Below are 15,807 nucleotides of genomic sequence, written 5' to 3'. Positions count from 1 at the left end.
CATCACATCCGTGACAAGTAGACCGACTCCTGCCTGCATCTACTACTATTACTCCACACATCAACTGCTATCCAGCATGCATCTAGAGTATTAAGTTCATAAGAACAGAGTAACACATTAAGAAAGATGACATGATGTAGAAGGATAAACTCAAGCAATATGATATAAACCCCATCTCTTTATCCTCGATGGCAACAATACAATACGTGCCTTGCAACCCTTTCTATCACTGGGTAAGGACACCGCAAGATTGAACCCAAAGCTAAGCACTTCTCCCATGGCAAGAAAGATTAATCTAGTAGGCCAAACCAAACCGATAATTCGAAGAGACTTGCAAAGATAACTCAATCATACATAAAATAATTCAGAGAAGATTCAAATATTTCTCATAGATAAACTTGATCATAAACCCACAATTCATCGGATCTCGACAAACACACCGCAAAAATAGTTTACATCGAATAGATCTCCACAAGAGAGGGGGAGAACATTGTATTGAGATCCAAAAAGAGAGAATAAGCCAACTAGCTAATAACTATGGACCCGAAGGTCTGTGGTAAACTACTCACAACTCATCGGAAGGGATATGGTGTTGATGTAGAAGCCCTCCATGGTCGATTCTCCCTCCAGCGGAGCGCCTGCGAAGGCTCCAAGATGGGATCTCGCAGATACAGAAGGTTACAGTGGAGGAAATAGTTCTTCGGTGGCTCCCTGGATGTTTTCGGGGTATGTAGGCATATATAGGAGGAAGAAATATGTCGGTGGCTGCTCGAGGGGCCCAGGAGACAGGGGGCGTGCCCAGGAGGGGTGGGTGCGCCCTCCTATCTCCTGGCCGCCTCGATTTCTTCTTGACTTGCACTCCAAGTTCTCTGGATCACGTTCGTTCCAAAAATCACGCTCCCGAAGGTTTCATTCTGTTTGGACTCCGTTTAAATTCCTTTTCTTCGAAATACTGAAATAGGCAAAAAAACAACAATACAGGCTGGGCCTCCGGTTAGTAGGTTAGTCCCAAAAATGATATAAATGCGTAAAATAAAGCCCATAAACATCCAAAACAGATAATATAATAGCATGGAACAATCAAAAATTATAGATACGTTAGAGACATATCAGGCACTTAAAGAATTGATCGATCTCAGCCTGACTTAAGGTGAAGCAAGAAGGGGGGCAATATTTCTCTTCCTTTATTTTCTTGCTCTTCTTCTCCCGCGCCTCTGTCTCCGTCTCTGTCTCGTCTCACTTTTTATGGGGCGGCATGTGCAGATCTTCCCTGATATTCAAATCTTGCAAGTCTTTTCTTTCCTTTGACCCATCCTTGGTTTTATCCGGCATGTTCATCAGTGTCGCGAGCAAGCTCTCAAGGACATTCTTACATATATGCATTTGATCAAGGCAATGAGGTGTATCGAGTTTGTGCCAGTACTCCAAGTCCCAGAACACAGACCTCATCTTCCACACCTTTAGCAGCGGCTCCGGCCCCTTTTTCATCATCTTTACCGGCGCGGGGCACTGCTCCCAGTTTTTCAATAGCTCATCGATTTCAGCGCTGCTCCACTTACGTGGAGGTCCTCGATGCTCATTGTGACCATTGAATAGATCTCCACGGTTCCTCCACGGGTCATCCGGTTCGAGCCATCTTCGATGCCCCATGTACACGATTTTTCCAGACCCACCATCTTTCCTTGACGTTAGCTACTGAGACGTTGTATCATCCATGCACCGCGTGCATCCGCAATATCTATGGCACACCTGGCCTGCGACATATCCGTACCCGAGATAGTCGTGCATCGTCGTGATCAGCGCAGCTCTCCTGTAGAAATACTCGCCTTTGTTGGCGTCCCATGTCTTGGTCGGTGTTTTCCATAATGTGTCTAACTCCTCTTGAAGTAGCCCCAAATACAGATTAATACTATTTCCAGGTTGTTTCAGCCCTTGAATCAACATGCTCATGTGAATGTACTTCGACTTCATGCACAACCAGGGGGGAGGTTGGACATCCATACAAACACGGGCCATGTGCTATGGTTGGTGTTCTGGTTGCCAAACTGATTCATGCCATCGGTACACGCGCCGAGCACGATGTTCCTTGCATCACATTCGAAATACCGATAGAAGCTGTTCAACGCTCTCCACTGGCTTCCATCCTTGATGTGTCTGAGCTTCGGATCATCTCCATCGTCGGGCTTCTTCCTCTCCGCATGCCAGCACATTAGCTTTGCTTCCTTGGGATCTACGAAATACCGCTAGAGACGGGGAGTGATTGGTAAGTACCATACAACTTTCTGGGGACATTTCTTCTCGGCCTACTTGTATCGAGAAGCATTGCACACCAGACAACTTGTTTTTTCCATGTGCTCCTTCCGATAAATTATGCAATAGTTGATGCATGCATGGTATCTAACGTGCGGCAGATCAAGAGGGCACACGATCTTTTTGGCCTCATCAACACTAGTAGGACATAGATTCCCTGCGGGAAGAACATCCTTTAGGTACTTGAGATGTTCATCGAGGCTAGTGTCGGTCCATTTGTTTTTAGCCTTCGTCTTCAGGAGTTGGAGCGTGAAACTCAAGCGGGTCACCTCAGGATTGCAACCATCATAAAATGGAATGTTCGAGTCTACCACCAGTTGCTGCAGCTTAGCCTCCTCTCTAGAAGCAGCTCTCTCAGTACTCGTCTCCTTGCGAAGCAGTGCTTGAACATGAGGGTCCCGCACGATTGAACTTAGTACCGATGAACTCTGTTGCATGGAATCCATGTTCTCTCCGCCGCCATGTCCGGCCCCTTCTCCTCCGCCATGTCCGGCCCCTTCTCCGCCGCCATGTCCGGCCTCTTCCTCGCCGCCATTATCGATCATCTCTTCGTCTTGCCCCGTGTCGTCATTGCCTGCCCCGTCGGCGTCCTCAACATCGTAATCCTCATCTTCAATTATCCACCGAGTATAGCCATCGATGAAACCAGTCATGAGCAGGTGCGCTTCGACACGACCATCATCATAGGGGTCGAGCCAAACTATTCCTTTGCATTTTTGACACGGACATAAAACCTCTGTTAGGTTATTTTCTTTCATGTCCTGCACCGCCGACCGCAACCACCTGGCCATCATCGTTCCACTGACCATCATGAACGTCTGCGCGGTAATAATAAACAAATTGATTATAAAAATACGTGAAGGCATCAAAGTCATACAAAAATTCGGCATGACCTTCCCTAAAAATAAGACATATAGATCTAGAGTTTGCCCCGAATTCGCCGAAACGGAAATAAATTGACATTTCGGCAAAACATAGGCAACTCAAAAGCACAATTTGGCGTCACAACTCATGCCACACACACAATTTCCATCGTATCGCTCAATTATCATATCAGACACACATACACATATTTCCATTTTGCAAAAGCATGAAATTTTGGTCACCTCTATCTCGAGATCGAGCACACGGTGGAGATGATGATGTAGGGAGATAAAAAGTGCACAAAGCTCTTCTTGACAAAGATAGATCTAGTTGGGGGCACATAGGTCACTTAACTAAATGCTACATGTACCTAGCTAGCTAATTTGGGAGGAGACAACTTCAACTAGTGGAGGGGGAAGGAAAAAGAGAAATGAGATGCATTAATGGAGATGGTGTAGTTAGCTAGGAGTAATGAAGAGAGAGAAAGGTAGGTAGAAGAGGGAGAGTAATGGGGGGATAAGTATTGAGAAAGAAGAAGAGTGAGAGAGGAAGGATGTGGAAGAGGTAGGGGAAAGGGAGGAGAGGAGATGTGGGAGGGGAGGACGGGTGGGAAAAGGTGGTGGGGTGCTGCGTTTTAGCAGTAGCGCGGGTAAAAAAATGCGCTACTGCTAACAACGTAGCAGCAACGCTCTTTACTTACACGCGCTACTGCTAAACGGGCAAACCGTGTGGCCAAATTCAAAATTAGCAGCAGCGACGTGAGTAAAAACCGCGCTACTACTATTGCATTAGCAGTAGCGCGCATCCTGGCAATGCGCTACTGCTAAACTTAGGTGGGTGGTTCCCGTCGGTCAATTTTTGTAGCAGCGCGGTTTAGCACAAGCGCGCTAGTGCTAAATTTTCATCAGCAGCGCAGTTTACATACCAGCGCTACTGCTAATTAACAGTAGCGCTTCTTCTTGTCCCGCGCTGTTGCCAAGATTCTGTGTATAAGATTTTTCCTAGTAGTGCATGGGAGTTCATCAATTTCTATAAAATAAAGCCACCGCCATGCTCTAAAAAGATATAAGTGAAGCACTAGAGCAATATTGCCTATCTCAAAAGATATAAGTGAAACACATAGAATATTCTAATAAATCACGATTCATGCGTGTCTCTCTCAAAATGTGTGTACAGCAAGGATGATTGTGGTAAACTAAAAAGCAAAGACTCAAATCATACAAGACGCTCCAAGCAAAACACATATCATGTGGTGAATAAAAATATAGCCTCAAGTAAAGTTACCGATAGACGAAGACGAAAGAGGGGATGCCTTCCGCGGCATCCCCAAGCTTAGGCTTTTGGTTGTCCTTGAATATTACCTTGGGGTGCCTTGGGCATCCCCAAGCTTAGGCTCTTGTCACTCTTTATTCCATAGTCCATCAAATCCTTACCCAAACTTGAAAATTTCACAACACAAAACTCAATAGAAAATCTCATAAGCTCCGTTAGTATAAGAAAATAAATCATCACTTTAAGGTATTGTTGCAAATTCTTTATTTATATTGGTGTAATATCTATTGTATTCTAACTTTTCCATGGTTCATACCCCCGATACTACCCTTAGATTCATCAAAATAAGCAAACAACACGCAAAATACAGAATCTGTTAAAAACAGAACAGTCTGCAGTAATCTGTAACTCTCGAATACTTCTATAACTCCAAAAATCTTGAAAAATTAGGGAAACCTGAGAAATTTGTGTACCAATCCAGAACAAAAAGAATCATATCAAAAGCACGTTTCTGTGAATTATGAATTTTTTTCCTGGGCGCAAAAGTTTCTGATTTTCAGCAAGATCAACACAACTATCACCGTCAGCTATCCTAAAGGTTTAACTTGGCACAAACACTAACTAAAACATAAAACCACGTCTAACCAGAGGCTAGATGAATTATTTATTCCTAAACAGGAACAAAAAGCAAAGAACAAAAATAAAATTGGGTTGCCTCCCAACAAGCGTTATTGTTTAATGCCCTTAGCTAGGCATAAAAAGTAAATAGATCTAGGTATTGTCATCTTTGATATGCATAAGTGGCTCTCATAATAGATTCATATGGCAATTTAATTTTCTTCCCAGGAAAGTGTTCCATGCCTTTTCTTAACGGAAATTGGTATCTAATGTTTTCCTTCTTTCATATCAATAATTGCACCAATCGTTCTAAGGAAAGGTCTACCAAGAATAGTAGGACATGTAGGATTGCAATCTATGTCGAGAACAATGAAATCTACGGGCACATAATTCCTATTTGCAACAATAAGAACATCATTAATCCTTTCCATAGGTTTCCTAATAGTGGAATTAGCAAGATGCAAATTTAAAGAACAATCAAAAAATTCACGGAAACCTAACACATCACACGAAGTTTTTGGAATCGTGGAAACACTAGCACCCAAATCACATAAAGCATGGCATTCATAATCTTTAATCTTAATCTTAATTGTAGGTTCCCACTCATCATAAAGTTTTCTAGGGATAGAAACTTCTAATTCAAGCTTTTCTTCAAAAGATTGCACAATAGCAACAACGATATGTTTAGTAAAAGCTTTGTTTTGATTATAAGCATGACGAGAATTCAACACGAATTGCAACAAGGAAATAGAATCTATTAAAGAATAATTATCATAATTAAATTCCTTAAAATCCAAAAGAGTTGGTTCATTGCTACTTAAAGTCTTGACCTCAGCAATCCCACTTTTATTAATTTTTGCATCTAGATCTAAAAACTCCGAATCATTGGGACGACTTTTAACTAAAGTTGACTCATCTCCAGTTCCATCTTTATCAAGATTAATATTGGAAAACAATGATTCAATAGGAGTCACATCAATAACATTTAGATCTTCATCATTATTATTTAAAGCCTTAGGTTTAGTAGCCATCTTATTAACTAAGGTGGCTTGTTTATCAGAAATTTGGCCTACTAAATTTTCAAGATGAGCAAAATGAGATTTCAAACCATAAAATTCTTTAGACATATCATCGAGCTCTTTATTCATGTACTCCATAAAACTTTTTTGTTCTTTAAGCTCGTTTCTAAAAAAATTATTATGCTCAAATTATAAAGACATAAAGCTTCTAACATTATTTTTAATTTCTTCCAACCTCCTAAAGTGAGGATCAACGCTTTTGGGTTGCGCCATCAGGGCAACGCAAGCACACCAAAAGCAAGCAAAGAAGACGAATGGAAGTGAGTCTAAGCAAGCCATCCGTCTCCAAGCCAAGGACAAGCGGCGCAAGGCGACGGCTGGGGAGGGATGTCGCGATGCCTGGAGGGCCTTCCGCCGCTGACGCCATGATGACGACGACCACAACAATGACGCATGTGGCGGTGTCGACGAGGGCGTGGACGACGGCGTGGGTGCCCGTGGCCTCGTAGGGCACGCCTACGAGGTCACCATCCGCTACTATGCTAGTTTAGTTTGACTTTGTTTAATTTTATTTCAAATTTTTTAAATCATATTTAATGTTCGATGTGTCTAAACTGCACGGACATATGATGACTCAAGTTAGATGCCCGGCGTCGAGCCGGATATCTACACACACGTTTGAACGGTTTGCGCACGTTTGGTGATGTCTATGTGGTGATCCGCGTCGGAGGTGCACGACATGGCCGGATAATCTTGTTTACTGCGCACGCATGCATTTTGCTATAGTTCCACCCTACCTAAATTTTCATTTTGCATAGGTTAGCAACACTGGCGCATGCCTGAATGTTAGATGGTGGACAGGAGCAAGACCCTACCATGTTGCCGTATATTCAAGTGTCCCCCGTTGCTTTCAAAATCCTACGCGGTCCATGGTACGTTCGCGGAGGTAGACATTACATTAAGCACCAAAAATAGAGGAGCGCCGCATTCAATCATCCGATCTAGCGTAGCGTAGCTGGGTCGGGGTGGTGTTGACGTGTGTGCGGCGGGTTGGGCAGGGGCACGGCGTCACTGCCCCCCATCAGGGCATTATGGTGTCCATCTCTTGATGGCGATGCATCACTGCTACTCGTGCAGACACGGATACGTGCACACGGCACGGCGTGTTTTTCTGGACCAGATCTCCGTAGCGTATGATGGATGCATCGCCGGATGCTCGATGAGGTCCACTGGATCAAGCACAACTGCACAAGGCAAACCTCTTGTTTCCTTGGTTCAGAATATACTTCCTCCGTCCCATAATATAATACAATAGCATTTTTGACACTGGAAATCCAACTCGGTGCCCAGGCTCATCTACTCCCGCTCAGAAAAAAATCAAAATAAATACTAAAAAAATTCAAAAAAAAAATTTAATTTTTTTGAGGGTGGTAGATAATTTGATGCGTGAGGTCCGCTCTAAATTTCAACTCATTTGGACATTTTGGCAGCTCTCGGCAAAAAAGATAAAATTTGAATTTTTTTTAGCATTTGTTTTGATTTTTTTTCTAAGAGAGTGCAGATGAGCCTGGGAGCAGAAACTCCGAGTCCGACCTTGTGACACTATGTATTTAGTAAAAATACTACGTGTCACAATTCAGGCAATCCTCCCTCGAACTATCGCTTTACAATTTTTGTCGGAGCAAGAACTCAGTGACATAGAACCAGTCGTCTAATGTTTTTAGGGAATGTTTTGTTGGCAATGTACTACTAATGTATATTTGGCACTTGCTGATGGCCGTAGAGGCAGTGTCTGAATTGTTGCCTGTTATGCCTGTTAAACCTTGGGTATTTCCATCTCATGTTCCGAGGATCCGGCTTGTGGATGCCCAAAACATGAGCTCTATGTTGCGCTCCAGGTATCCAACTTTTACTCCTGCTTTCTTTTGATAGTTTGTTTGTAAAAAGACATGATGGTTTCAGTTAAATAAAATCAAAAAGGAAGCTTCTTAAAAAAGGAACAAGTGTGGCAAAAATAGTCACCAACCAAACATGCCCGAAATTCCCTTTTCGAGAAGAAGAATGGAGCATACAGTTGAACCACCTGGCAGATTAGATCACTGCAGAAACAGAATTTATTGGCATTCCAGCAACACAACAAACAGCTTTTAGGGGCTACAATGATACATTTGTTCATATACAGAAGGTATTAGGCCTCCCAGACAGCTTGCTGGGAGAATATCACCTAGAATTAACAATTTTTTCGCCGGAGGGATGCTTTTGAATGGAAGCGCGCCCCCCGGAGTAACTAAGGCCCGGCTCCAGGGTTATTTACAGGGATGAACTGCAGGTTTTCGCACGTCGGTCGGTCGCGCTTCATAAGTCGTCGGTGTCGCTTCCACCCCCATGATGAGCATCATGTGTCACCCCCCAGTAGTGGCTACCATCAGGGCCCGACACCTTAAACCTGCTCAATCCGCCACAAAGAAAAGGTTCAACTATATATATTAGAAACCGAGTACCTGAATTCATTTGTTTCAACATCATCACAAGATGTTTTTAGTTAAGGCGGTCACCTCTCCAGAATAAACTTTCCTTCCTTGTACCTCTGGCTCTTCTCATGTGCAGCCTCCTAGAGCAGGGGCACCATACAGCTTAGAGGATGGACGGACAGGCAATGCACAGGATATCGCAAAATAACCATCACAAGATCTTACATATTTCCATCCAACAATGGATCCACAACCAACACAGAAGATATCGGAAACAGTATGCAGCCCTGTCATCATCATGCGATCCTCGTTTATACCAGATGTAACATTGACACTGCCACAAGATACATGAGTTAATCACAAATCTGCTGGAGGTTGGCATTTTGTAAACAGTACAACTCATCAGAGAATTGTAAAGAGTGTGTGAAATAGATAAAGTTGGACAAAGAGTAAACGTTTTGTTACTGGACTACCAAATGCCAAATTTGATCCTCTGAACGGTGAAGAAAGCACTAAAATGTTAGATCACAGTATATTAAAGAGCAGAGTACCACACATTTTTTTGTGGAATTGCTATTTCCAACTACACTTATTTCTCACTCAGCAAAATTGCAGACTATCAAGTCAATAGTTGCACAGAAAGTTGTGTGCAACTCTGTATCTAGAAAGTCAGTTCTCACAAGATTGCAACTGAGAACTACTTGTTTCTCATTTCTTGGTCCATTGAGGGATAGACGCTCCCCACCTTGTCCGAAGTTTGGAAAATAACCATCAATTATTATCTATTAGGCTACTACATTGGAGCATTCACAGTGGCAATCTATGGATATGTCAGGCATGTATTTCTTTTCAAAGCCTTTGGAGATATGCGTTTTGCTGCCTATGACTAAGCTGTCATGTTCGTCTCCTGGTTAGGGATGAGCTTATATCAGAGATCCAAATTGAGGAGATAGCTGTTGTATCTGACGGAAGATCTTGATAGCAGTTTAATGACCCAGATCAAACCTCTCATTTTAATGGTAACAGAGCACTGCCAATGTATTTTTAATGTGCTTTGCCAATACATCAAATAGTTAAGGAGACTTAAGGTAACAGAGTTAAGCTCAGGAAAAACCCCTAAACCGGTCAGGAGGTAACAAATGAAAAAGGCCAGGTAGAGACCCAAGGGGACAACTCAGCGTAAGGCACCTAAACTATTAGGAAAAACTAAGGCTCTACTTTTTTCGATCACTAAAGGAAGATCTATCATGGGCGATGTAATTCTGACTGAAGTGGCATCTTCTTTGACCCCAATGGCTTCTTGTTGGAACTCTCCCCTACTCCTCTCCTACCGAAGCAACCAGCATGTGTAAATAGCGAACAAGAGTCAAATAATGCAGCAAAACTGTGCATAGTTTGCCTCTGCCTTCCATTTTCCACTAGTGAGCCTCAAGTATCAGTATTCAGTAGTAACTAGTAGGCTATATAGTTGATACTTGATTTGTTGATCTAGCAAACAAGATGGAGGGAAAAGTTTAGGTGAGTTGTGAAATAGTATCTTTTACTCAAAAACAAACTGGCCCTGAAGGTGGACATCTAGTCACTGCATTGTTGGATGCTAATAACTAGCGATTTGCAGTTGCATGAATCGGGGATCGACTACAAACATATTGAGTGGTTGTGTACGAAGTAACTTTAGCTGGTCGGGATCACATAGGGGATCAAACATAAGGAGTGTTATTCATGCAAGTAGATAACATTAAGACTGCATCGGAAGTCAGTTATATCTAGGATGGAGAATGTTAGAATCGGCATCGGAACCAGCCTGACTGAACTACTCCTGGAACATCAAGTTTTATTTGGCAGGTTCAGAATGTCTAACATAGTACTAGGTATATCAATCGCTCCATGAAAAGAAGATGACAGGAAATTGTGAGCGAAAAGGCTGAAACCACCGTTCCTTGTCCCTTGGATTCTTTACCATTTCTTCTCAAGCGAGAAAGAGAGAGATCCCATCCTATGCAACGTCCTACCAGATTCACTTTCCCCTCGTCCCAAAAGCGGCTATGGCCTACGAGTAGCAGCGTATACGTTTCAGATTCCTCATTGTTCTTGGTGGTTGTAGAACGGAGCAGGCGGGTGTCCCGGCGTCCGAGTCCGTTTTCAAGAAACGCCGAATCGCCCAGACGACGAGCAACCGCCTGGCAGATTCTCATTGTTTCCCCCACAAATTCCGGCCGACACGCAGCCCCCGGCCTCAAAATTCAGGAAGTGGAGGAAGAAATCAAGGAGCAGGGAAGAGCACACTTACACCCTGTTGAAGAGATACGCCTTGCCGTGCTTGGAATGGAAGTTCTGCGAGGAACGGAAAACACGCCGCCGTCAGTCACATCCGCCATGAGGCCCCGCGCAACAAGCAATCAAGAAGGGGATTCGCCCGCGAGAGCCGGGATTCGCCCGCGAGAGCCGGGAAGGGGAAGGGCATGGGGAGGGGGGGCACCTTGGAGATGATGTCGGCGGCGAGGCCGAGGTGGGTGCGGCAGAACTTGCAGCTGTAGGCGTTCCCCTCGAGGTGCATCAGGAAGAGCCGCCCCATCGCCTCCTCCGCCGGCTCCAACCAACCGCCCTCGAACCTCCGGCGGCGCGATCGGCACTCCCGTCGCGATCGATCGCGTGCGCCTCCGAACCCGCGCCCTCCTGCCTCGGACGGACGGACGGACCCAAGATTAGCAGGAGGAGGAGGAGGGCTGCTCCGCTTTTGGGAGTGGTGTTGGGCTTGGCGTTGGCGCTCTGGCCGATGGCGAAGCAGGTAGGTGGCGGGGATGGGGGTGGGGATTGGGGAATGGACGGGAAGGGATGAGAAGGATGAAGAGCGCTGCCGTGCAGTACACCACTGCAGTGAGTGTGCGTGTGACGCATACGTAGGGGCTACGGCCCGGCCACGTGAGCGGTGCCGCCCAACGACGACGAAGGCCTACGCCTTTGCACTAACTTTTTTTTTCCTGAAATATCTTTAGATTTTAGGGTTTATTAGTAGCTTAGATTTTCGGTCGTTCGACGTCACGGTTTGGGAAAAGGCAACTGCGGCGCTGAATAATAAAGCTTCATATCCTTTCTCGACAAGGAGTTTTGCTTGTTGGTGGGTGATGGATCTGGTTGCTAGTCTGTTCAAGTGGGGATGGTGTGGCGGCGACGACATCCCTGCGATGGACTTGTATCCTCGGGCTCCAACGAAGTTTTCTCCAGCATCGATGCGGGTTTAGGAGGTAGTTGAGGGGCGGATGTAGATTGTGGTATGTGTCGACGGCAACTGGAAGACGGTGGTTCATGTGCTTGGTTCGTGGTTGGTGGATGGCAGGTATGGTTTCCTCCTCCGACATCATCGTCGGGCGGGGTGCCAGATCTAAAGTTCGATGGCATGTCGAATTGCTGCTCCGGCCGGATTCTTTTAGTGACAATGACTTCGGCTTTGGTAAGTTACTTTCGACGTCTGAAAAGCTGCATATCAACAATGGATATGCGTCGAGCTCAGGTGAAGAGGTGATCCACCACATTTCTATTAATGGTTGCTGGTGGTGGTGCAGGAGACAAGTGACGGGTGTTGGTATCAAGCCCAGGAGTTTTTCAGTCTTGAATGTATGTGCCTTCTTGGCTGGTAAAGGCTAGAGTTCTACAATTTTCAATTTTTTAAGGTCGATAACTTAATTCTTATTATATGAAATGAGAACCATGTTACCATGATAAAAAGGGCTATGGCTTTTACCAGGTCAGGCTGACACAAGCCATGGTGAGCGAGGAACATATTTCGAGCTTCTGATGTGTTTTCATGTCTAGAGTACGTTTTGCCATCAAAGCAAACCCCTATAAAAAAGTTGCCTCCCGGGTCGCTCGTTTGGGTGACTCCGCAGGTGACATAAACCAGCACTTGAGGGCAACTCCAACATTGTACACCAAAAGGAACACCACCAACATCGATGGGTTGGGAGACTTGGGCGGCGACACCACTATTTGAAGCTACCATGGGATTCGAGGAGCGCGCGAAGAACCGCTTGCTCCTGTCAGACTTGCCCAATGCGACGGTCAGTTGTGGAGGTGTGCGGAGGAGAGGAGGTGTGATACATCTCCATTGTATCTACTTTCCAAACTCTTTTACCCTTGTTTTGGACTTTAATCTGCATGATTTGAATGAAACTAACCCGGACTGACGTTGTTTTCAGCAAAATTGCCATGGTGTTGTTTCTGTGCAGAAATCAAAGTTCTCGGATTGACCTAAAAAATTACAGAGATTTTTTCTGGAATAAATAAAAAATACTGGTGAAAAAATACCAGAGGGGGGCACCCAGGAGCCACAAGCTCTGGGGGCACGCCTACCCCCAGGGCGGCCCCTCCAGGCTTGTGGCCCTCCTGGAGCTTCGACAACCCTAAGTCCAACTCCATATATACCTAATCATGGAGAGAAAAATCAGAGAGAAGGATTCATCGCGTTTCACGATACGGAGCCGCCACCACCTCCTGTTCTTCATTGGGAGGGCTGATCTGGAGTCTGTTTGGGGCTCCGGAGGGTGGAAATCGACGTCGTCGTCATCATCAACCTTCTTCCATCACCAATTTCATGATGCTCACCGCCGGGAGTGAGTAATTCCTTTGCAGACTTGCTGGACGGTGATGGGTTGGATGAGATTTATCATGTAATCGAGTTAGTTTTGTTAGGGCTTGATCCCTAGTATCCACTATGTTCTGAGATTGATGTTGCTATGACTTTGCTATGCTTAATGATTGTCACTAGGGCCCGAGTACCATGATTTCAGATCTGGACCTATTATGTTTTCATGAATATACGTGTGTTCTTGATCCTATCTTGCAAGTTGTAGACACCTATTATGAGTTATGATCTGCATACCCCAAGGTGACAATAATTAGAATTCTTTCCGGTGATTACCGTAGTTTGAGAAGTTCATGCATTCACTAAGTGCTAATGCTTTATTCCAGTTCTCTATTAAAAGGAGGTCTTAATACTTAGTTTCCTTATGGACCCCGCTGCCAAGAGAGCGTAGGATAAAAGATGGCATGCAAGTTCCTTCCCATAAGCACGTATGACTATATACGGAATACATGCCTACATTACATTGATGAATTGGAACTAGTTCAGTGTCGCCCTAGGTTATAACTATTGCATGATGAATGCCATCCGACATAATTATCCATCTCTAATCCAATGCCTATGAGCTTTTCACATATTGATCTTTGCTAAGTTACTTTCGCCGTGCTGCTGTTACAATCACTACAAAATTGCTATTGCTACTGTTACCATTGTTACCGTTACTTCCATACTACTTTGCTACTAAAACCTTTGCTGCAGATATTAAGTCTTTCAGGTGTGGTTAAATTGACAACTCAACTGCTAATACTCGCAAATATTCTTTGGCTCCCCTTGTATCGAATAAATAAATTTGGGTTGAATACTCTACCCTTGAAAACTATTGTGATCCCCTATACTTGTGGGTTATCAAGACCTTTTTCTAGTGCCGTTGCCGGGGAGCATAGCTCTATTTGATGAGTCACTTGGGATTTATATCTGTTGATCACTATGAAGAATCTGAAAGATACCAGAACCAAGATCGTTCCCTCTAGAACAAGGGGGGGGGGTAAGGAGCTGCCATCACAATCTGCACTTGATTCACCTTCTGTTTTGAATAAGCTTGCGATATCACCACCTGCTATTAATGCTGATATGTCGCAAGTAATTGATGATGCTACTTTTGCTATGAATGATGTTTATGATGATTGTCGGTGTCAAAACCGGCAGATCTCGGGTAGGGGGTCCCAAAATGTGCGTCTAGGTGGATGGTAACAGGAGACAGGGACACGATGTTTTTACCCAGGTTCGGGCCCTCTCGATGGAGGTAAAACCCTACTCCTGCTTGATTAATATTAATGATATGGGTAGTACAAGAGTAGATCTACTACGAGATCAGAGAGGCTAAACCCTAGAAGCTAGCCTATGGTATGATTGTTGTTCGTCCTACGGACTAAGACCCTCCGTTTTATATAGACACCGGAGAGGGCTAGGGTTACACAGAGTCGGTTACAATGGGAGGAGATCTACACATACATATCGCCAAGCTTGCCTTCCACGCCAAGGAAAGTCCCATCCGAACACGGGACGAAGTCTTCAATCTTGTATCTTCATAGTCCAGGAGTCCGGCCAAAGGTTATCGTCCGGTCATCCGGACACCCCCAATCCAGGACTCCCTCAGTAGCCCCTGAACCAGGCTTCAATGACGACGAGTCCGGCGCGCAGATTGTCTTCAGCATTGCAAGGCGGGTTCCTCCTCCGAATACTTCATAGAAGATTTTGAACACAAGGATAGTGTCCGGCTCTGTAAAACAAGTTCCACATACCACCGTAGAGAGAATAATATTTGCACAGATCTAATCTGCTGACGTATTCCGCAGCGTGACATCACGCCACGGCCAAGCCTTTATTCGAATCGTTTTACTGTCCCGCCTCAGCGCGTTTAGCGAGGTGGTTTCCTTGGCACGTCTTGTCGAAGCAGAGATCGTGTCCCCTTATTCCGGGATTCTCATCAATACGGTCGTGGGTAACCCAACCGTGCCATTAATCACGGCACTTGGGAGATAAGCGAGTTTTACCAGGCTGGTGGGGGCACATAGTTTCGTCCGCCCATATAAGGGGATAAGGATCCACCCTTTCCATCTACGCCTTCTTCCTCCTTCGCTTATCCATTTCCGCGCACTCGAGCTCCAGCGCCCAAGTCCGCACTTCCCACCTCAACCTTCTCCAGCCATGTCCGGGGCGGGAGGCAGGTGGATGGCCTCCTCCGTCATGGAGGGGCACATAAAAAAGTTGAGGAAAGCCGGATACTTGTCCAACGACATTGCGCACCGACTACCAGACGAGGGGCAGCTCATCCCCACCCCTAGGCCCCATGAGAGGGTGGTGTTCCTCCCCCATTTCCTCCGCGGACTGGGCTTGCCACTCCACCCATTTATCCGGGGGCTCATGTTCTACTACGGCCTGGATTTCCACTATCTGGCCCTTAACTTCATCCTCAACATCTCGGCGTTTATCGTCCTGTGTGAGGCCTTCCTCCGCATCAAGCCCCACTTCAGCTTATGGCTGAAGATCTTTAATGTTAAGCCAAAGGTAGTGGGCGGCCAGCAAGCGGAGTGCAGAGGCGCCGTGGTGGGTAAGATGCCCAACGTCACATGGCTCGAGGGCTCCTTTGTGGAAACCATCGAAGGGTGGCAAT

General features: G+C 45.2%; 1 protein-coding gene across 1 annotated transcript; it reads right to left on the bottom strand.

Moving 5' to 3' along the window:
• Nucleotides 1-8,152: 8,152 nt before the first annotated feature.
• On the bottom strand, nt 8,153-11,412 carry LOC119294735 (protein yippee-like). The gene is made up of 5 exons (XM_037572991.1): nt 11,034-11,412; nt 10,845-10,888; nt 8,780-8,888; nt 8,639-8,694; nt 8,153-8,529 (listed from the first exon to the last, which is right to left on the bottom strand). The coding sequence occupies exons 1-5, from the start codon at nt 11,127-11,129 to the stop codon at nt 8,439-8,441; spliced, it is 396 nt and encodes a 131-aa protein (XP_037428888.1). The 5' UTR covers nt 11,130-11,412; the 3' UTR covers nt 8,153-8,438.
• Between the last annotated feature and the right edge of the window lie 4,395 nt (nt 11,413-15,807).

Source organism: Triticum dicoccoides, chromosome 4B, assembly GCF_002162155.2.
Source record: "Triticum dicoccoides isolate Atlit2015 ecotype Zavitan chromosome 4B, WEW_v2.0, whole genome shotgun sequence".
NCBI classification, from domain to species: Eukaryota; Viridiplantae; Streptophyta; class Magnoliopsida; order Poales; family Poaceae; genus Triticum; species Triticum dicoccoides.
Note: the sequence above shows the minus strand (reverse complement) of the source record. Positions and strands in the feature narration are given on the sequence as shown.

What these genes read in the sequence shown, in the direction of transcription:
- LOC119294735 (XM_037572991.1), bottom strand. Translation starts at nt 11,129, where the DNA reads ATGGGGCGGCTCTTCCTGATGCACCTCGAGGGGAACGCCTACAGCTGC. An exon ending in GCGTATCTCTTCAACAGGGT is followed by an intron (nt 8,889 to 10,844) that starts GTAAGTGTGCTC and finishes ATCTTGTGGCAG; the next exon opens with TGTCAATGTTACATCTGGTA. An exon ending in GGAAAGTTTATTCTGGAGAG is followed by an intron (nt 8,530 to 8,638) that starts GTGACCGCCTTA and finishes CGGATTGAGCAG; the next exon opens with GTTTAAGGTGTCGGGCCCTG.